This window comes from Pholcus phalangioides, unplaced genomic scaffold (genome assembly GCF_987345545.1).
Source record: "Pholcus phalangioides strain wild (caught in Gottingen) unplaced genomic scaffold, Ppha-v1.0 ptg000009l_1, whole genome shotgun sequence".
Classification (NCBI taxonomy): Eukaryota; Metazoa; Arthropoda; class Arachnida; order Araneae; family Pholcidae; genus Pholcus; species Pholcus phalangioides.
This window is the reverse complement of record NW_028301602.1, coordinates 18921915-18944430: the sequence shown is the minus strand read 5'-3', so window position 1 is coordinate 18944430 and position 22516 is coordinate 18921915. Positions and strand designations below refer to the sequence as shown.

General features: G+C 39.2%; 2 protein-coding genes across 3 annotated transcripts in view; both read left to right on the top strand.

Annotated features, from left to right (window-relative positions):
* The window catches only part of LOC149082178 (venom protease-like), a 142321-nt gene that overhangs the window by 67478 nt on the left and 52327 nt on the right, over positions 1-22516 (top strand). The gene's annotated exons all lie outside the window — the stretch shown is intronic.
* Positions 2531-6469, top strand: LOC149082179 (clotting factor B-like). The gene is made up of 4 exons (XM_089236944.1): positions 2531-2541; positions 4489-4781; positions 4866-5032; positions 6299-6469. The coding sequence occupies exons 1-4, from the start codon at positions 2531-2533 to the stop codon at positions 6467-6469; spliced, it is 642 nt and encodes a 213-aa protein (XP_089093070.1).

Genomic DNA, 22516 nt, shown 5'->3' with positions numbered 1-22516 from the left:
CACAGACTTCGAGCTACTTACAAGAAAAACTTACATCACACTAAACGGACACACACTTAAATTTGAACTTAAACTACCAGACAGATACCCACGTTAATATTCCATACGGATCCTCTAACGTAGAGGGTATCTGTTGGAAAAGTAGCAACACCCTCTCCAGCCTATAAAATCTGTAACGGACGAGCCGAGCGTTTGTTTCTGGGTTAACATGGCATTTAATATTTCATATATACTTTACACATTATATTACATTTTTTTGTTTCGATTGTCTGCATCTACCGGAGGCCAAGAAAAGGTCATAGTCTTTCTATGACCGTCGCCTGTGGCCTCTCGTCTCAGAGAATGTCTCCTTTTTGTCTTTTATTTTAATTTCGTTTTCCCTCGCTTGACGTCATTTCTTCTTTCCTTCCTCCTTCTCCTCTCTGGAGACAATGCTCCTATAGCAGTGATGGTAACACGTGGGAAATTTCCCATATTCGTGGGAAAAATTGGCCAAAATTGGTGCACATGGGAAATTTCGTGGCGTTTGTGGGAAATTTTGAGAGTTCACTAAACAAAAAAATTTTATTGGAAAAAAATATATAAATGCAAAAGAAATGCTTTTCTAGTGTAAAATATTTGACTGCATATTTTCACCGATAGATGGCAAGACAATTTTCGGAATGTGTGGGAAAAATTTAGTCAAAGGGGAAATTTTCGAGGGAAATTTTTTGCGTGACGAGGTTACCATCACTGTCCTATAGTCATTTGGAAGAGGATCTCTCACACGCCCTCACTCTGCACCTCTCAAAAAGAATTCAATTTTTTTGTCAATTGGTTGATTTGTTATACATTTTTTAAATGTGTTCAGGACTTCTCCTCCACTCTCTCTCTCTCTGTATTATAACACTGAAAATTTCATGTGATATAAAAACAGAAAACTTTTTTCTTTGTAATTATATTATTATGTTGGAGTAATAATAGCATAATTATACTCTTAATTATATTGGAATATTAATTTTACATTATTGTATTCCGAATATTATCTTGCATCTCGCAAAAGGGTCCGCGGACAGGAATATTGTGGCATTCAATATGTATGAACGTTACATAGATTACAAACATATACAGTATGAATCTATCCAAAATTATAATACAAAAAGAAAATATATATATATATATATATACATAATTATTACCTTAATTATCTCCTGAATCTATCTGTTCCCAACCTTCTCTTGGTAATCTAGAAAGAGCATCGACAGCCTTATGACGCACTCTTGGTTTGTGCGTCACGACATAATTCCAATGTTGTAATGCTAACGACCAGCGAGTTAATTTGGGACTTTTCGGGTCGTTTCATTAAGGTACTTCAACGGATTATGATCGCTAATTATTTCTACCTTCGTTCCATGTGAATCCATTTTTCAAATTTTTTCAAACCAAACAAGACTGTCCATGCTTCCTTCTCTATGCTTTCCCAATTCTTCTGAGCATCACTAAGCTTTTTACTGGCGAATGCTATAGGTCTATAGTCTCCATCGCTATTAATTTTGCGTTAAACAGCAACCGACCGCATAATTGGAGGCATCTGCATGAATTTGAAATGGTGAGCCAAAATGTGGTGTTGATAAAAATGTTATCTGGTTGAGTTGTTCTTTAAAGTCCTGAAAAGCCCTTTCGGTGTCTTTCCCCCCAAGGAATAGGATTCGCCACTTTTCCTTTGGTCAACTCAGTGGTAATACCAACTCTGCGTAGTTCGGAATGCATGCCCGATAGAATCCTACCAAACCAAGCAGCGATCTCACCTCTTTTTTAGTAGTGGGGCGTTTTAATTCTAGAATGGCGGACACCTTCTCACGATCCGGTGAATGTTATTCCGGAGAATATTACGATATCATCAATACACGCTTGGGCATAATTTGAATGTCGACGTATATATACAGTATATGATGTATATATCTGATGGAAGTAAATATTTTTTCACTTCTATTACAGTAAGTGCGGAATCGCCTACGCTCATAGTTAACTATATATTTTTCCCAGTTTTTCAAAGGTAAGTTTACGTTAATTAAGGATCCCGAACGACAGCATTCCTTGAATTCCGGGTAAAATCCCACTTTTTCATCCTCCCCACCATTTCTAGGAATCAACCACTGATTCACTACACGACTCCATTCTTTTCAAACTGCCTTTTGAAAAATCGGGACAATAGTAGAACACACCTAGAAGTAAGATCTTACGTGAACCAAACTTATTTTTCTGCCTTCCAATACAACCTGTTGTGCTGTTCCTTTTTCGGCTCGTGACCCCCCCCCCCCCGACGATTAATTTACATTTAATCGTGTGATTACATTTTTTATAGATATTTCTCAGCACTCCTATACATTCTGGAAAAATGGATTCCGATTTATCCTCCCCCTAAAAATATATATAAAATGGAGGCGAAGGGAGTCCTAAACAATTTTGGTTCCCCGAAATTGGTGAAATTTTGTCCCCTTAGTGCTTTCTCACCGGCCCACGCTCCTGGTAATGGTGGCCCTGGCAACAAATGGGGAAGAGGTTAGTGCTGAGAGAGCTGTACCACTGCAGACCGGCATGAATTCGGTAACCCCCTTATGTCTTTTACACTGTAAATTGACTTTGGAAAGTGGCCCGTGAGAAATACAGACCTGTTTTCCGGACTGAAGGATGCGGGAAGATCCATTTCCCGACACTTTTTTTTGGTTTACAACAGAATTTCACAATTTTTATGTGCATATTTTCTCGATTATTCAAATGACATATTCGGGGAGTTTAACAAAAAGAGCGTTAATTTATGTGCACGAAATCCTATAATCAGTAATAAACATACATTTTAAAAATGATAAATTACTGTTAAGAAAGCGAAAAGACACGTGTTCACATGGCATCACCTACAAATATCTAATATGAATTTCGAGCTAAGGCTTGGTCAGAAAGCTACAGACAAAACGAAATACCCGAGGATGACGTCACCCTCCGCTATCCATACGAAGGTTTTTAACAGCTGGTTGAGAGATGCGAAGATGAATTTTGCGAACGAGAAAAAATTCAACTGCCCTTGTTACGGTCCTTAAGGTACCAAACCTAATTTTAAGGAGAGATTCAGATATTGGTTGCCTCTGTAGTCTAAGACGCTCACCCGGTAAGTGAGAGAACGCGAGATAGATTCCCAGCAAGCGCAGCTGATTTTTTCTCTTTCCCAAAATTCATATTCGCATCAGCCTTACAAGGTTAAAAACCTTGTAAAACGAAATATGCAAATCAAATTAACGCTTACTTGGGCGGTTTTCAGCAATTGTGTGAAACTGTGTTTAATCCATTCTTGTAGGCGCGATATCCTATCACCATCATCTCGTTTTTGTTTTTTTGCTGTCTCATATTTTTTATCAACTTGAATTGGACAAAGAAGACAAGGGAAAAATGTCGAATATAAGTCTTCCCTTCGTTTTCAGAATTTAACAACGCATTCCATGGACGGTAACTTTCTGCAGCTGAAGAGCAAGATTTAAATTCTAGTCAAACCATACGTGTAGATAGGTTTGAAAAACTGGCAGGGGTAGGGGGGACCCAGGAGGATGATGTAAATTCGTGTATACGCATATACGTTAGATCAGTTGGCTCGCCCTTTGACGCGGGGGAGGGGAGTCCCAATGATGGGTGGAGATGACTTGTATATCTGATCTGCCCCTGAGTCAGACGAGGTTGAACTGAAATATCAGATCCTCGTTTTTAAGATGTGGTAATATAAATGAAATAATTTAAATGAGAAATATTAAAAAAACAAACAAAAAAACTTTAATCCTGTTTTACGGTGAAGTGTGACTGCAACCTTAACCTCAGCAACTTGCGACTCCCAACTAAAGGAGGGAATTTACTCTGTCGCTTGGGGACAGTCCGATTTTGGTGACTTAGTCTTCCCATAAGTTTTAACGAAAAAGAGTAAATTCAACACTCTTTCTGGTCCAATACCCACGGCACCAGACTTCCTGAACTGTCTTAGTTGCGACCATGGGTCTTACCGCATCTTCTCAAGTCCACCATGTGTGTGCACGTTACCAATAAAAATACAATCTATCTCAGCCAAACATGGCATACGCAGAATCCAATCCGAACCCACAATGCATGCGAAATATTAATATGATACGCTACAGATCCGCAATTAGATACCTGGTCAACATGTTGCCCAAAATATATTACACTCTGGCATACTCTTGAAATGCTGATTCAGAGAGTGCATTCAAATCCCAACCGGTCCAGCATATTCGCCTGGAGCATTACGGGACATTCTACTTGAAAGCGGGATTTATGGTCTCCGGGTAAATTATTTTTTTCTATCCGAAGAAATTATTTATTATTATTAATATTTTTCAAAGCAAGCACACTTCGAACACCAATCATTTTTTACTTACGGCGTCCCTGACTCTATTATTCAAGTACATAAGCATATGTAACTCATGTGAAGATGTTTATTTACATTGTTAACAGACATCGGTCATATGTATTTTTCTCAAGTAATCCGTCAGAGGTCAAACTGCTCGTCGGCGGCCACAACATCAAAAGTATCGACGGAGTTTGGTACGGTGTGCAGAAGATCCTCCGACATCCAGACCACGTCCCCGGGATGAAGTACAACGACATTGCCCTGCTGACGCTAGACAAGCCGGCCGTACTTAGTTCGAACGTACACCCCATATGCTTGCCTTCACCGTCTCTAAAAGATAAACTGGGTAGCTCGAGACGAAACGTCACTGTCACTGGATGGGGTTACCTAGATTACAGTAAGGTTCTTTGTGATTAGCCACAAGATGTATTTCTCTTTCTCTCTTGAGATATATTTCCCATGCTCAATTATTTTATTTCAGACATTAAGAAACCGAGCGACCTCCTACAGGAGGTCGAGCTTCCGATTGTGCCCGTGGGCGAGTGTAACGGGGCTTATTCCACGCTAAACGACGAAACTTTCCTGCGGGGAATCAACGATCAATTCATCTGTGCTGGTCTAGCTGAAGGCGGTAAAGATTCATGTGTGGTATGCTGTATTTGCGATCTACATTTTATATTCATAATTCATTTCGTTTTCGAACAATTACGGTACATATCTAAGACAATCATTTGAGGAATTCGTGTCATTCTGGTAAAAAATTATGTGTCCTGAGACACTTACTCACGGAAATAAGTGTCATTCACAAGAAAGGGTATGGAACCTGAGACACTTTTTTGGGGGAAAATACGCGTCATTTCGAAAAAGAACTGGGACCTGGGACATTTTTAAAAGCTTTCATGTGAGATAGGATTGGACCTAAGACACTGTCTTAGAAGTCTTCTAAGACAGTCTTCTTAGAAGTCTTTTCTTCCACACCGGAAGAAGTGTGGGACCCGAGACACTCCTTTGGAGGAATTCCTTGTCATTTCCTCCTTGAAAATATAAGAGAGTCACTGACGAGAGACACTACATGGGGGAATTCATGTGATTCACAGAAAACAGTTAAGACCCGAAGCACCTTCTTGGGCACACTCCAATAATAGTAATTAGGGAGTGTGAGACACTTCTTTGGGAAAATTTTGCTCAATTTCCAGTGATATTACGGCACCTGAGATACTTACTCGGGGAAACATATTCAAATCGCGATGGTAATATGGGACCTGAGATACTTCCTTGAAGGAATAAATTTAAATTCACCCACACCAGCACCACAGTGGTGGTCGGCCGATGGTGGTTTTCTGTAGTTTCCAGCTTCGAGGTGCGAATGTGCAACCTCCCCGATGTAGTGTCTTGTCACAGAGAGCAACAGGCTTACAACAGTACAAATATACGATAATCACACTTCACTTGCAATTCTGAGTATAGATGACAGCACAAAATATAATCAGAAACTCCACTAGATAAGAACTCAAACCGTTACGTATACAGACTTCGTTCTAGACTGCCGTGAAGCTGGGCCGAAAGAGATCTCGGTAATCGGATAAGACCGGCGGCAGAGTCCTTGCGTTCATTCATTCGGTGGAATAAATTCGATTCTCGATAATAGAATGGAACCTCAGACACTTCCTAAGAAAGATTCACGTCCGAAATAGTACAGATCTAAGACGCTTCTGACATCCGTCTGGTCAGAAATCTGATCAAAACTCATTGTGGCCTGTCCCGTAATTCCGAATCTACCAAATTCAGATAAATTTGTCATCGAAAGTTTTTATCAAGTCGAAATTACTGACGAGTTGAAAAAAAAAAAATCTACTTCACATTTCAGAATTTGTTGTATTGACTCATTTTCTCTGATATTCAACGTTATTTCAGGGTGACTCTGGAGGTCCACTGGTCATGCAAATGAGCGATTCCAATTATATTGAGCTTGGTATAGTCTCGTCTGGTTATAAATGTGGAATACCGGGTTTCCCGGGTGTTTATACGAAAGTTTCGAAATTCACGAAATGGATACGAGACAACACTGATCTCGGCCAACACTGAATAAATTTTGAAATTTCGAATGAAATGTTCTACAAAAATGTCTGTTCGTTTCTTTTATTCGTTTAAATGTTCAACGTGTTGGACTCTTTTAACCAATATTTTAAGTAATCGTTTTCCCGCTTCTCCATTTTTATTTCGAATAAATATTTTCTTATTTTGTGAACATTTTATTCACTGGCAGTCGAGTGGTTAGGGAACTAGCTTCTCACTGTGCAGGTCTTGGTTCGGGCATGGATGTTTAACTAACACTAACAAATTCCCTGGACGGATTATGCTGATCCCTTGGGAATGCGTGAGGATCACGTTATTATTAATAATAATAATAAAAATCCCTATCTACGATGCAGTGGTGGCTCGTCAAAAAAATTTGAGGGGAGGTGCGAAAATCATTTTGCAATGTATTATGATAAGAGCAGGACCCCCTGATTTCACATTGAAAAGTGGGACATGGGCCATGAATCTCATGATCTTTAGGCCCCCAAAATTTAATTTCTAATGATACATACATTTCGACGTACATACGGTATAATGTACGTCTAGTTTATTTCTAAATATCCTCATTCAATAATTAAACACGATTGAAATTAGAATAAATTACCTTTTCCAATTTCCTCATTTCCAGTAGTTTTTGACATACATGTATTTTAGGGGTCACATTGAAGGATTACGCCAGCATCGATGGGGGAGGAGAGGAGGGTTTTCATAATGCTTACGTCATCAACCACTCTTTAGGAAAATATTAGATATTCTTAATGGCATCGTACTCGGTGAGCGAAAAACAAAAAAAACCTTTCGATAGTTTGTGGACACTTGAAGTAACATCCCCCCCCCTCCCCTGTTGATAAGTGCCCTACTTTAGTGCCCCACTTTAGTGATCTCTAAATGTTTCGCGGATCCAAGTGATCTGGAAATGTGTCCGGGCCACTTGAGTGGTCTGGAGCTGTACCACGCATCACTCAAGCGATCCGTAATTATATGCCGCGGATCACACTTAAATAATCTGAGAATGTGCTGCGGTTGTGTGATGTAGAATCGCACCGGGGGCCGCTTAAGTGCTCTAAAACTATGCCACATGTCACTCAAGCGATCTCTAATTGAGTCACGGATCGCTTAAGTGTTCTGGAACCGTGTCCCAGGTTATTTAAGTGATCTGAAAATGTGCCACGGGCCGCTTAAGCGATCTGTAAATGTGCCGCTTAATTCATTTTTACAAAATTATGTTTGAGGAGGGCATTCAACATAAGATAACCACCAGGACCATATTTGGTCCGTGGGGCAAAGGGCCTTTATGCGATTTACTATATACGGCTTAGAGGGTGGGTCGCAATGAATTTATTAAAGATAAATTTCTAGTTCATGGCCTTCAAAAAACATTCAAATTAACAGAAATTGATTATAATAACATATAAAGGCATTTTCTTCCGGAATTTCAATTAAAAAAATAAATTTTTTGATCGTCGGGGGGTGGGCCCACGAGCCCCCAATGCCTCCTTTCCCCCACCGTGTACGTCTCTGATCCCACCAGTATGCGTTAGGATTCGGAGGAGCAGAGCTGATGACGAAATTTTGCTGACAAGAGTGGATGGAGGGGGTGGGGGGGTCAAAAACGTCTAAAAATTGTCGTCTCACCTATTGCCATTGGATATAGCATGTCGACATCTTTATCTTTTTTTACGGTATATCCAATGAACAATAGGAGAAATGGACTTCTTCATTGACGTCACAAGCTTCGTGCGGAGGCCTTGTTCTATAGGTGGGATTTGAGGAAGGCATTCAACTCGCTTAAACTCGAAGTCTTTTGTCGGCCAAAAGTGCACATTAGACTTATCAAGATTTGATCTTATAATCTGATTTCGTGCCACCATCCGTGGATTTAAAAGCACCCTTCTTACGTAAAAACCTGTCATCAAAAGAATGTTTGTGTTTTTATAATGTACTAACTATAGTACCCGACAAACCAGTCACGGCCCAGGCTCTGTCCCTCCAGGGATATAAGCTAACTATAGTACCCGGCGTTGCCCGGGTTTTCTTCAATGAGACTTTTTTGAATCACGTGATATCTCCCTCTTTCTTTGAGGGACATGCAAACCGTGTCCAAGTTCACCAATATGGCGACTTCCTGCGCGACTCATGAAAGAACTGAGAGTATTGAAAATGTGGCAAACCGTTATAAAGGCATGACTATTATACATATACTGACAGCGGTGAAGAAGTGACAAACCATTGTAAAGGCATATACACGTCTTAAACGCATTGCTAGGGAACCACGGTAACCAGGGCCCTCTTAAGAGCATCATGGGTCCCCGGGCCAAGTGATTTTTCTGAGGCCCTACCTGGCCAATTTTCGAAAAATTCAACTACTTCTCGTTTTTCCGAGGCCGCCGGGCCGTGCCCGGGTGGGCCCATGCGTTAAGACGGCACTGACGGTAACCAAAGTAAACGTTCCGAAAGTGATTGTTGAGGCCCAAAACACCATTATTACCCGACAGTTTTTTGCCCATTTGGGGCATTTGCCCTGCTCTGACGAAAATTTAAAGTAGCCTATCGTTCAAGTCGGGTCCCAGTTGATATATATGCAAAATTTAGCGACGATCGATCAAAAATTGTAGATTTGTATAGAGAACATACAGACACACAGAAAATCAATTATATATATATATAGATACCTTGGGTCTATCAGCTCCGTGGGGGGGGGGGGGGGGGGGGGAGGTAAACTGAAACTGTTTATACTATTGCAGCGTACAGGCTCGGATTCGAATGTACATTGAAAAATTGCTCAGAAACATCTCTTCTTTGCTATAAATAATCGCCAATATAAAAACGATTATGCATAGTCACCGGATATGACCCGTATGCCACGAATATTATACATGTATGTATTACGCAATAAATGTGATAAATCCGGTTATTATGCGCAATAACCGGTAAAAATGCATAGCCCGCCATTTTGATAAGTTTTATAAATTTCCCTAAATTTATCACTTTTAACGACCATTATGCATTATAACCGAGCGTCGTTGTGTTTAACGATGTTTAATATCGTTCTCAATTCATCACATTTGATAAATTTCAAGTATTTATGTCGGTTTACCAGGTACGCTCGGGTGTTATGCATCACCGGTAAAAATAATATAATTATTTTTATTATACATTATATCAAATATGCCAACGATGCTCGAATATTATGCATAATCTGCAAATAAATCGATTACTTATGCATACTTAAGCATTCATTAAAATTTACTGTAAAATATTATACATTAAAACATTTTGACACTCTTTATCCTCGCCTCCTCACTTTTAGTGACGTGATAGTGATATCGGCCATTGAGCGCGTAACTCCATGTTAAAATCCTATGTATGGCACGGAATAACGTCTCCCGATCACGAATAAACAAATCCTACTCTGCTAGTAACATTATAGAAATTTTGCGCATCGGGATTGGTCGAAGTTAGTGATGAACCATTACAGTGACGTAATGAATACTTGGCAATATTCAAATTTGGCGAAGTTGAGCGATGTTTTTTTTTCTCTCTAACGCAGTGATGGTAACTCGTGGGAAATTTCCCATATTCGTGGGAAAAATTGTCCGAAATTGGTCTACATGGGAAATTTCTTGGCGTTTGTGGGAAATTTTGAGAATTCATCAAAGAGAGAGATTACTGAGATGGTAAATATGTAACACAGGTTGTTGTTTTTTTTGTTTTGTTTTTTTTAAAGTTCAAAGCTAGTTCATTGTCCAGGTGACATCTAACGTAGGTCTGGAATGCGTTGTGGGAACTCAATGGCCCATTCATAGTCTATATATTTTTACCTCTGTTATAACATACCCTGCTTAAAAATATACTGTGGATATAATAAACCAAAAGAATGATCTTAACCAAGAAAATAATCCAGATACAGTCGAATCCCGTTTTAAGGAACACTTTTCTAATCCCCCAAATAACTTTACATAGGACCAATGTTAGGTAACCTAGAATTTCTTTTATACGAAATTTCGTTTTAATGGAGTGATTCCTCCGGTCTCTTGGCGTTCGTTATAACGGGATTCGACTGTATGATAAACTGCGAAAAAAAAAAACCCCTAGAAAAATAGTCAAAAAACAGACACTTTGTGCATTTATTTGGGTGATATTTTGACCGTTTTCTCACAAAAAGACATACATTTTTTTTCCAATAATTTAACACATTGCCAGAATACATTTCTGATAGAAATGTAACAGTGCCAGTTACAGTTCTGATCAACAGATGGCAATAAATAACTTTTCAACTTTAACGCCATCTTTCGAGAAAACATTTAACTATTTTAGCAATAAAATTTTTGAAAATCAATAAAATCCCGTCTTTCTGTGTAAAACTATCGTCTAATGCTTTTCGAATTATTGAATTTTTACTTGTTTTCATTACTTTGTGGTCTTTTTATTGGTGACGACGATGGCAGAACAATTGTTGCAAATCAACTCGGTCACTTGAAAAGCTATCCGGAAGTTTGTGAAGGATACGAAAAGCGGACCCAAATTTTGGTTGGACAGACCACTGGTAAGTAAATCTTTGTATGCCTCCCATGCCTATGAATGAATGTATTTGTATGAATCCCATGCCTTCCCCCGTATCTCCACCCACGGCATCAACATAACTCTTTTATCAAGCATTGATAAGGAGGCAATATTTAATAAAAGATTTTTCCCATTTTTGATGCAATGTAATTGTATCAAATCTTTCACGAACGTCGGAAGTATAGAATGTTTTCCACGTTCTCGTGCGACTTCGTTATATCCGGACTTGACTGTTTATAAATGGCACATCACTGCATTTGTTGGTTCATATTCATGATACATGTACTTCATTATCGATGTAAAAATGCCAACCCTTATTCCCCTTTTAATGCAATTAAGCCTAGCCACCCTTCAGAAACGCGTATACTTCTCGAACCATGCATGGGGTCCCCCCTGATGAAGACCCACTGCATAGGTTCTATTTCACTCTCATAAAATTCAATTTTTTCCTTATTATTAAAATAATTCTTTTTTGTATAGGAGTCATTCAAGTATAACGACAGCATCGATGGGTGGGAGGGTGTTTTCGATTTGCTGACTCTTGATGACAAGGGGGGGGGGGGAGGATTTCGATGATGCTTACGTCTTCAATCCCACCTTTATGAAGATATGAAATATTCTTAATGGCATCTTATTCGGTGCGCCAAAAACCAAAAAAAAAAAAAGAACGTCAGGGGGGAACACCCTGACTTTAGCTTAACACAGAACGTTTCTGAGAGCATATCCTGGCATTCATAGCCGAAATACACTCATGTTGATAAATTAAGGATAATGCCAGCTCCAGCAAATAAAGTTTCAGAAACAAAACAAACGTTACTTATTCATAAAGCCCATTTATTAAACAAAAGATAAAGAACAAAAACGATGGTGTATGTATGATACCATTCATAAAAACTACGATTTTTGCTCCCTGGAGCAATTGTAAAAAATATCTCCTTTACAAAAACTTTCTATTACATGGTTGGTATGATGGTTACATGTATTGTATGTCTCCCATGCGATGAAATACAGGCCGTACAACGCCTAGGCATGCTGAGTATCAAATTATCGCTCTGATCTTGGGGAAGATCACTCCACTCAGCAAGCAATGGTCTCCGAAGTTCCGGTACACATGTAGGAGGTGGTTGACGGGCCGCAACTCGTCGGCCAAGCATGTCCCACACATGCTCTATCGGATTCAAGTCAGGTGAGAATGCTGGCCATTCCATACGGGTTATATCCTCAGATTCAAGGCATTCGTTTACGATGTTTGCTCGGTGAGGACGGGCGTTGTCATCCATAAACACAAATTCTGCGCCCATGGCACCCCTAAGCAAACGTACATGTTGTTCCAGAATGATGTCCCGATAAATTTGGGCTTTCATGGTTCCGGTTTGAACATGCAGATCTGTTCTGGAACCCAGTATAATTCCACCCCAAACGAGCAATGCTGCACCACCGTAACGGTGTCGTTCAATGATGTTGTCTTGGTGGCGTTCTCCATATGAAAGTCCGACGTGAATCAGACTGCAAGCTAAACCTGGACTCGTCGGAAAACATCACACAAGCCCACTGTGACGATGTCCACATTGCATGTTCTCTACTCCAGGCTAATCGCTGCCGACAGTGAGTTGCCGTGAGCGGAACACATCTGACAGGCCTGCGAGAATATAGATCAATATGTATCAAACGTCTGTACACGGTTTGCCTTGAAACTGTGGTACCCGTGGCTGCAGATAGCTGACGATACAGGTCGGATGCTGTGCTCCGTCTGCTTCTTTTGGCAGTTACTGCCAAATACCGGTCTTCATTCGGCGTTGTAACTCGGGGGCGACCTGTACTGTAACGTCTACTGACATTTCCATTATCTTGGAATCGTTGCCAAAGCCTAGAGATGACACTTTGGGCAATTCCAAGTTCTTCGGATACTTCCATCTGAGTACGCCCACATTCCAGGCGGCCGATAATTCTACCACGTAAAAAATCATCCACATGCGTCCTCTGTGTCATAACTATTCGCTTATGGCACTGAGCGCCTTACAGAACTCTTGTGAACAATTTTACTTCTTTGCCACCATTCCTTATATACCCCCCTCTTACACTCTCGTCATTGTGACGTACTATCGGCATCATCTGGTGGCTTCCTGAAATTTGCATATCATTCTTGCAGATGTGTGTGATAATTCTACAGGTGAAATTTTTACTTTCGATTTCGATTTCCGTGTAATTCTGAATTATCCTTTATTTATGGACATGAGGGTAGATGCTCGATCCTCCGACGTTCTGCTAAAGTACATCTGAATTCAAAAATCAAAGCCAAAACAACTGTTTTTTTTTTTGTCAAATTTATGAAATAGCCAAGTGGCAGTCAATATAAAAATATATAAAAAATATAAAATAGAAAAAAGGATGCAGAATTTGCAAGTACATACCATGCACTAGTCCTAGTTTTACCCCTAGTTGTACCGGGTTGAGTTCAAAGTGAACAGTTATAGTTATTGGTGTAAGGAGGAAGTAAGTTCAAGGTGTAAGGAAGAAACCCATTGCATATTAAGATTTTTTGAGATTATTCAAAGCATTTTTAAAATTGTTGGCATTATTACAGATATGCTTGATGCGAGAAACTTGAGAAAATACAATATTCTTGAAAACCTTTTTGCTGATATTTGAATTGTGATTGGTTAGAAAATTGACTTTGAAATTAAAGTCTATTTTTTTGTCGTAAATATCAGTTAAGACCATTTTGTTAGCAATGTTTATTTTTAAGTCAAGGAAATCAGCTTGATTATTGTTGCGATTAGTTTTTTATGATTTAATGTGCTAGGATGGACTGTTGTTGTTGTAGGTGAAGAATATGAAATTATCAATGTATCTGAAACCAGAAATATTATGAGAAATTAAATTTTTGTTTTCAAAGGAATGCAAGAAAATATTTGCAGAGAAGCACTTGAAAAACAAGTTCCCCCATAGTAATCCCTGTGGTATGTTTATACAAATACCATTAAAAAGATGGTTCTCAAAAATACAAAATTTTGCAATATTCAACCGTTTGCGTTTTTCCATTTTCATGCTTTTTTCAAAGTTGTTGTAGAGAAATTCACAGATATTAAGAATCACATTATGGGGAATGCTAGTGAAAAAATTTTCAAAATCAAATGTCTCAATGGATTTAATTTTATCTGTTTTGAGAAGTTCCAAAACTTTGACATTATTGTTCATAATAATGCCCGATTTGCAGTTTCCAATTTCTTTAAGAATATTATGAAGCAATTTGAAAAATGTAAAACCAATTTTATGATTGTAGCTATTTGTGTTGCATATCACAAATCTGAATTTTATTGGATTTTTGTGAAATTTGACAGTAGCAAAGAGATATGGAAATTTAAGATAATCATTTGCAACTTTCAATTTTTTGAAATTTGCCAAGTTCCTTTTATTGTGATTTCTTTGATAGGTCTGTCAATTAAAGTTTAGGTGTTGTTAAGAGAATACTCGTTGATAAGTAACTCTTTATAAAACACTTTGCAAACAATAGCAAAATTATTTACAGCTTTATCCACGACCGAAGTTATGAATTTTTCTTTGAGTTACTTGATTTTTCTTGTAGAAGTTTCTTATCCTCGAGGAAATTATTATTGTATGAAATTTCGTGATCATTGAAAAATTTCTTTATATATTTCCATTCCATGTGAAATTTCCATTCCATGAAGTCTTCCATTGGCCATACGTACTTTCGAGATACTTTTGAGATGAATTGATTGAATTCATAAGTAATTAATTGATTTCATAAATAGTATTGAAAATACAAATTTTCAAAATTCTCTTACTTAATCTGAATTTTGTTCCAAGACTCGTGATATTACGAAGATATTCAGATTCAATTATTGACAAATCACCTGTAATAATATGTTTGTATTCTTTGTCAATGGTCCATATGGTCCGCTGATGTCCCGTTCCGTCTTTTCCCGATTCATCCTTAGGTCAAAATAGTCCCGTTTCATCCGATCTCTTCTTTCCCCTCGCACTTCCCCGGATTACTGTCAATCAAGATAAACCCCCCCCCCCCGTGGTTTCACACTGAGAAGAAAGGCGAGTGATTGACGTATAACAGCAAAATTTCTGAAACAATTCATATTTGACCATATTACACAGGAATGTCCCGTATTTTTAGTGATATTCCCGTGTTTTCAGTCATTCTCACTTTTTTATACACTTTTTCAGTTTGTTTTTTTTTTAAACGAAGCATATTTGAATTGGCAATCTCTACTGAAATATGAATGTAATAAACGAGAATGAAAACTTAGAACACAACAAATATTTTTAGATGAATATTTATACGTAATTATCGTAATATAATTTACAAGTGGTGAAAATTGTCTTCATTCATAATTTCAGTAGAGATAGCCAATTCAAATATGCTTCGTTAAAAAAAAACTGGAAAAGTGTATAAAAAAGTGAGAACGACCGAAAACACGGGAATATCACTAAAAATACGGGACATTCCTGTGTAATATGGTCAAATATGAATTGTTTCAGAAATTTTGCTTATATACGTCAATCTCTCGCCTTTCTTCTCAGTGTGAAACCACGGGGGGTTTTATCTTGATTCACAGTAATCCGGGGAAGTGCGAGGGGAAAGAAGAGATCGGATGAAACGGGACTATTTTGACCTAAGGATGAATCGGGAAAAGACGAAACGGTACCTAGCCGTATTTCTTCGGCTAGGTCCATATATTTCTTCGTTACAAAAGCAATGTTCTTTTTTTATCTCATTGAGATTTTCACTGAAGAAATTGTAATTCCAAACAATGTTTTTGGCAGGTTTTGTGAATTTATATGCTATTTTTGCTGTACATGTTTTATTCAGAGGAAAATATCTTTATGCTTATGAAGAATGGAAGGCAATTTAAGTTTGTCAAAGTTTCTATCGAGGAATCATATATATATGTATGTATAATCACATAACATATATAACATATATAAATAATGATTATTTCTCAATAATTTTTTTTTGGAGGTTCCTAGGAATTGTCATCAATAAATGAATAGAACAATCGTTTCGTGTTTACGCGTCTAGAGATAATAATCATTATGTTGAAAGTTATGCATTGAAAACAGCTGTGACAAACACAATGGTTCGAAAATCATATAAAAGGACATGCCGTTACATGACTAAATCACAAAGTTTGTTTTCTCCACTTCCAGTTTTATTCTTGATTTCGAAGAAGAGAAGATGGCATCGCCTTACATGAAGTTCGTTGTTGTAGTAGTGGCACTCGTGCTGGTGCAGTTGCACTCGTGCTTGGCTTTAAATATAAGAATTGGTAAGATATGTTTTTTCATTATTATTATTTGAATTGAGTTATTGGAGCTCTTTGTAATTGAAGTCAATAATTTTACAAAGGTTTCGATAGCTGGCTGATGCGGAAATGTGTTCCGCTGTCTCTGCGGGGAATCGAACTCACGTCGTCTCACTCGCCGTGAGGATGCTCTAGAGCACTACGCTAGAAAGGCAACGAACCTCTTTTCTTGAAGCTCGGGTGCACTGAATGGGATCGTGCATGGACGACCATACTTAACTCAGGCCAAAGGTCACATTTGCTCACATTGCCACCAGATAGCGACTTATCCGAAGATGATGTCACTTTACTGGCAGAGGCAGTTGAATTTTCTTTGCTGAATTGATCTTCACATCACCCAGCTGTCGAAACAGTTGAGAATGAACAGTTGATAGCGACATCACGCGCGCACACACACATATTTTCAGATAAATAACTTTAGTTCGTTTTCTTTGAAATTCGATAAATTTTTCAGTTTTCGAATATAAGAATGTGAAAGTACTAAACACACAATCGTTTTCTTTTTTCATTTCATTTCTCCTCAATAAAAATATTTAAAAAAAGGAGAGAAAGGAGAGAAAGTTCTTCAAAGTAAAGAAAAACAGATTTGAGATGCGTTCTGTCAAATGGTTCAAAACTTCCTGGTGAATGTAAAGGCCGAAAACTATAAGAAACTGGTCGAAGATATGTTCATTTTGTTTCATGATTTCGGCTACCGCTAAACCACACACGCACCTCGTCCATTTTCCTCTGCGGAGCCTCTAACGAACTGGTACATGTTGGAACGTGGTGTACGTGTAGTGAAACCTGACGTGAAGTTTGTTTCTGTGTAATGCTTGTTATGTGTAGTGCTGCCATCTGCCACCAGATTTTCTAAGTATAAGTGAAATGAAATGATTGAATAATTTATCGTTGTAGGCCTGTTGCTGTCTGTGGCGATACATTTTAATGAGGAGATCTACTCGCATTTGCGCCTCGAAGTTAGGAACCGCCATGATTTCGGCTGCAATATGTCGTTAAATATTCACTTTCTTGACTCCCATTTGAATTTCTTCCCTAATAACTGCGGGGACGTTAGTGATGAGCACCGTGAACGTTTTCATCGAGACATTGCCAAGATTATAGAAAATTTTCATACAGGGCCGTAACTAGGCTGGGGCAACCGGGCGACGCCTTGGAGCCTCAAGTAAATGAGGGCTCCCCACAATAAATGTACCCTTATTCTGCACATTTCTAAGAAATTTTCAGTTTCTTGTGTGAAATAATCTGCAAGAGAGACTTCTAATATATGTTTGTGTTCTCATGGGCGGGGATACGGGGAGGGGGGGGGGCACCCCCACCCCTAACATCAAAGGTGAAGTCGACTGATCAAATGCATATATGTACAGATGAACTGACATCATCATTATCGTGCCCCCCCCCCCCCCCAGACTTGCAAGTCTATCTCCGCCCTATGGTTCAGCTTTTTTTCCGTTTTGAAGAAAAAGAATGATAAACAGAAAGTCGATTCGCATTCAGATAGGTTGATTCATTGATGACCGCTCATGACCAGAGCTGTTGTGCAATACAACTTCCTCTCTTCACCTCCTAGGAGGCTGGGTCAGAAAAACAACCGAAATAAAAAACGGTTTGCAGGGTTAGCATCGCTAGATCACGGGAATTGTTTTTTTAAGACAGGAAAAAAACTCAAAAAACAGCCGATAGGTGATGTACACAAGTCAAAAGAAAAGATACGCAAATAATAAACAGATTGCCTCCAAATCGTTTATTACAGCAGTATGTGTTCCACATGACCACCATCACAGGAGATAACATATTGCAGGCGTTGCTGGATTTGTGACTCGCCAGCAATGTGTTATCATATGTGGTGGAGGTGGTTATCAGGAACACATACTCCTGTTTTTTCTTATGAGTGTTTAAAGTTTCTACGTACTTTTTGCCCACCCTGTATATACATGTTACAGTATATATATTTTTTCTGTATAATGCGTACACATTACAAAAAACCGTAGCCATTTCAGCTTTTCTTTTGTGAGATTCGTATTCAGCACATTAAATTGAATCGCATATGTCGTTGGGAACGGACGTGCTCCTCTCACCGACCAATAGAAGAAGTTTTATCCGAAACCGTTGCCGGGGGATTACCGTCACGCCAGTGCGCCATTTTGTGTCTTTCTTTGTGTTTTTCTTCGTTCTCGTGAGTTTTACTTAGCGTGTTGTTTATTTTTGAGTCATATTCTGCGGTGATTTTCTTTTTTCAGCGCACGTTGGATTGTGAGATAAGTGGTTTTTTTATTATATTGCTCTCATTTTTTTTTAAATTTTCGTTGTGTATTTTCGATCGACTTAAATTTATTTTTCTCGTTCGCATTTCATTTTCGTTGTTCTTTCGCCAGGTTCGCTCGCTTCTTTGATATAAGTTCGTAGGTTTTTGGACGTTAGTGTTAGCAAACAGTGTATACTTTTTCCCGGGTACTCTCAATAACTTTGTTTTCCTTCCATTTGGGCCTATTGTTGTAGTGTAAGTGTGATGAGATAGTTAGCTAATTCTAATAAGTATAAATTGTACTTCGTAGCTTAATACTTTTTTTAGAGGGTGTTGTATTCTTTATATACATATTTATTTTATTCTTCGTGATTTAGTGCTGAGCATTCTACTTTACGTAATCTTTTCGTATAATCTCTTACGTATATTTTGCATAGTAATGTATTTTACATTATTTTAATTTCCAGTTAACGTTTCTCATTTTCCTATTTTTAAGTATTATTATTATTATCTAGCTTTAGCAATAGTGTTAGTATGCCTCGACCTCGACTAGTGTTGTGTAGAGCTTGCGACGGGAGGTTTCCCTGGTCTAGGGGTATAGTAGCTGATAGTTTCAATTGTAAAGGGTGCTTGGTTAGAAAAAGGCTGGAACTCGAGGTCGAAGCTTTACGGGAAAAAGTTAGGGTGCTAGAGGGCCCGGTTATAACGGAGCCTATGGTCGTCGAGCCACCTGTTGATGAAGAAGAAATCTCCACGAACAACGACATTTTAGAGGGCGAATGGGTGGTCGTGGATGAGGTAGAGGGGGATAGTGATAGGGGTTTAATCATCGGCGATTCTATGGTTAGGGAACTTGGGAACCGAGTGTGTAGGGATTTTCGGGGTTTCGAGCGCTGTTGTCTTCCTGGGGGGAAGATTGGCAACGTTCGAGACGTTTTTCATCGCCGAAAGTTGCCCTTGCGGGTGATTCTGTGGGTGGGAACAAATCAGGTAGGAGCGAATATTAGTGAGTCTCTGTCAGAATACCGGGATTTACTATTATCCGCTAGGGAGGGGGGTTCAGATGTGGCAGTGATTCCAGTGCTGCCAAGGGGTAGTAGGGGATATAGGAGTAGGATCCATCAATTCAATTGAGGACATTGAATTGATGGACACATTCAATTGAGAGGCCTGAAGGACATTTGCTCCTCACTTGGGGTCACGTTCTTGGAGCTTCCCGCATTTACCGATAGGTGGCTTCGTTCGGATGGGATCCATCTAAATAAGAGAGGGGTCTGGGAGGTTTACGATAGTCTTAGGTCAGGTTTTTTACTCCCAGACCACGTAGTCGGGAATGCGGGTTAGTTAATGATAATCACAACAGTATTGACGGAAAATTACCCACCTCTGACTTGGATGGCTTCTCGATTGACACTAAATCACCGGGCAAATTAAGATGTGTGTTAATAAATGCCAGGAGCTTGGGTAATAAGAAAGATTTTTTAGAAACTATGATAGCTGTGGAGGGCTTGGATCTTATAGCCATTACAGAATCTTGGGCAAAACAGAGATGGGGATGAATCTTTCTTACACATCTCAGGATACGATACTTTTTTGAGAAATAGATCTGATAGGAAAGGGGGTGGAGTGTTGATATACGTGAAATCCTGTTTGAAGGCTAGAGAGTGTAACGTGCAGAGAAGTGATATCGAAACCATATGGGTTGAACTTGAGAGCAAAAGACGTCATAAGCTTATTGTTGGGGTTTGTTACAATCCACCGAATAGGGATCAAAACTACATTGCCAAAATGCATGATGAAATTTCCTACATGTGTAAGCGAAAGAGGGTTCTCATACTAGGGGATTTCAATTACCCGGGTATTGATTGGGAGAACCTTTCATCTGGAAATCAGTATGAAAGAGACTTTCTTAAGTTGGTGCTCGAAAATTTTTTGTATCAGCATGTATCAGAAGCCACTAGGGGTACTGCTATTTTGGATTTAGTTCTTACTAGTTCTGAGGATCTAGTTGAACATGTTTCGGTGGGGGAAGAGTTTTCTTCCAGTGATCATCGTATCGTCAGATTTCTCTGTAACTTTTCCTCGGGTAAGGTTGATAACAAAAGACTGGTTCCTTGTTTTCGGAGAACTAACTTTGATGTTTTGCGAAGAAGGTTAGCGGAAGTTTTCAAAGACCGGTTGGAATCAGTAGGGGTGGTAAGTCAATGGGAAGAATTTAGTACGAAGCTGTCCTCTGTTTTGCACGACGTCATACCCTTTGTTCGAAAAAAGCGTGTTTGTACATCACACCCTCTATGGTTCACGGATAGCGTGCGGAACCTTTATCTTGAAAAGAAAAGAGCATTCAGAGAGTATAAAAGTGGACGTGGTGACCTATCATTGTTTACTGATAAAAGAAGACTGTTGAAGAAAGCGATAAGGGATAGTAAAAAGCAAGTTGAATCTAGGTTGGCAGATAACATTGGCTCTGACCCAAAATCATTTTTTCGATACGTCAATAATGGATGTAAGGGGACAGTTGGCCCCCTCTCGATAGGAGGCTCTAAGGTAGAGAGCAATGTAGGCATGTGTAGTGCTTTCAATGACTTTTTCGCGTCGGTTTTTAATGGAGATAATGATATTCGATATACGGGTGTTGCATGGGGTAATAAAACCCTCAACGATATTCAAGTAGAAGACGTGGAGGTCCTAAATCTTCTAAGAAATGTATGTGCAAGCAAAGCTCCAGGACCAGATGATATCTATCCCAGGGTTCTCAGGGAAGGTGCTAATGAATTGTTGGGGCCAGTCGCACAGATATTCAGGAGTAGTGTTGCTGAGGGTATCGTCCCGAGAGATTGGAAACTGGCTAACGTTGTTCCGATATTTAAGAAGGGTAGTAGAGAGGTGGTGTCTAATTATCGTCCAGTGAGTTTGACGAGCTCCCTCTCGAAAATTTTGGAAATTATCATCAAAAGGCAGTTTGTGAAGTGGATAGACGAGAATAATGTATTGTCGGATAATCAGCATGGGTTCAGGAAGGGGAAGTCATGTGTAACTAACCTCCTTTGCTTCTATGATTACGTGACTAAGGCTTTGGGTAAGAGCAAAAATGTCGACGTTGTTTACCTTGATTTCCAGAAGGCATTCGATCGGGTCCAACATGGCAAACTCTTGAAGCGTTTACACGAGATTGGAATAGGGGGCAACTTGCTGAATTGGATAGAATCGTGGTTAAGAGATAGGTCGCAACGAGTTATGGTGAACGGGGAATTCTCTGGTTGGACAGACGTCACAAGTGGAGTTCCTCAGGGAAGTGTCCTTGGCCCCATACTTTTTTCACTTTTTATCGACAAACTCGATCAGGGTATCGATGGAATTACTAGCAAATTCGCAGATGATGTGAAGCTAATGGGGGTAATCGGGAAGGAAAGCGATAGGGAGTTGCTCCAGACCAACTTAAACAAGATTGCAGCATGGGCAAATGAATGGGGCATGACGTTTAGCGTAGATAAGTGCATGGTCGCTCATTTTGGTTCGAACAACCCATGGTTATCTTACGAGTTGAATGGTGTCACTATCCCGGATGCAACTAGAGTCACCGATTTGGGAATTCTCATTGACGAGCGACTTAAGTTTTCTGAACATTGTTCAGCGGTTGTCAAAAAATCGAATAGAATGCTTGGTCTCATTTTCAGAAAGGTCTCTTCGCGTTCTCCTAAAGTCATTCTTCCGCTTTTTCGAGGCTTAGTTCGTCCTGGACTGGAGTATGCTGTAAGGTTTTGGAGACCATACCTACAGAGGGACATAGACTTGATTGAAGGGGTGCAGAGAAGAGCTACGCGTGTCCTTATTGGCACACAGGGCTTGAGTTATGAAGAGAGACTTCATTTTTTGAATATGTTTACATTGGATGAACGCAGGTGT

What these genes read in the sequence shown, in the direction of transcription:
- LOC149082179 (XM_089236944.1), top strand. An exon ending in ATGGGGTTACCTAGATTACA is followed by an intron (nt 4,782 to 4,865) that starts GTAAGGTTCTTT and finishes ATTTTATTTCAG; the next exon opens with ACATTAAGAAACCGAGCGAC. An exon ending in GCGGTAAAGATTCATGTGTG is followed by an intron (nt 5,033 to 6,298) that starts GTATGCTGTATT and finishes ACGTTATTTCAG; the next exon opens with GGTGACTCTGGAGGTCCACT.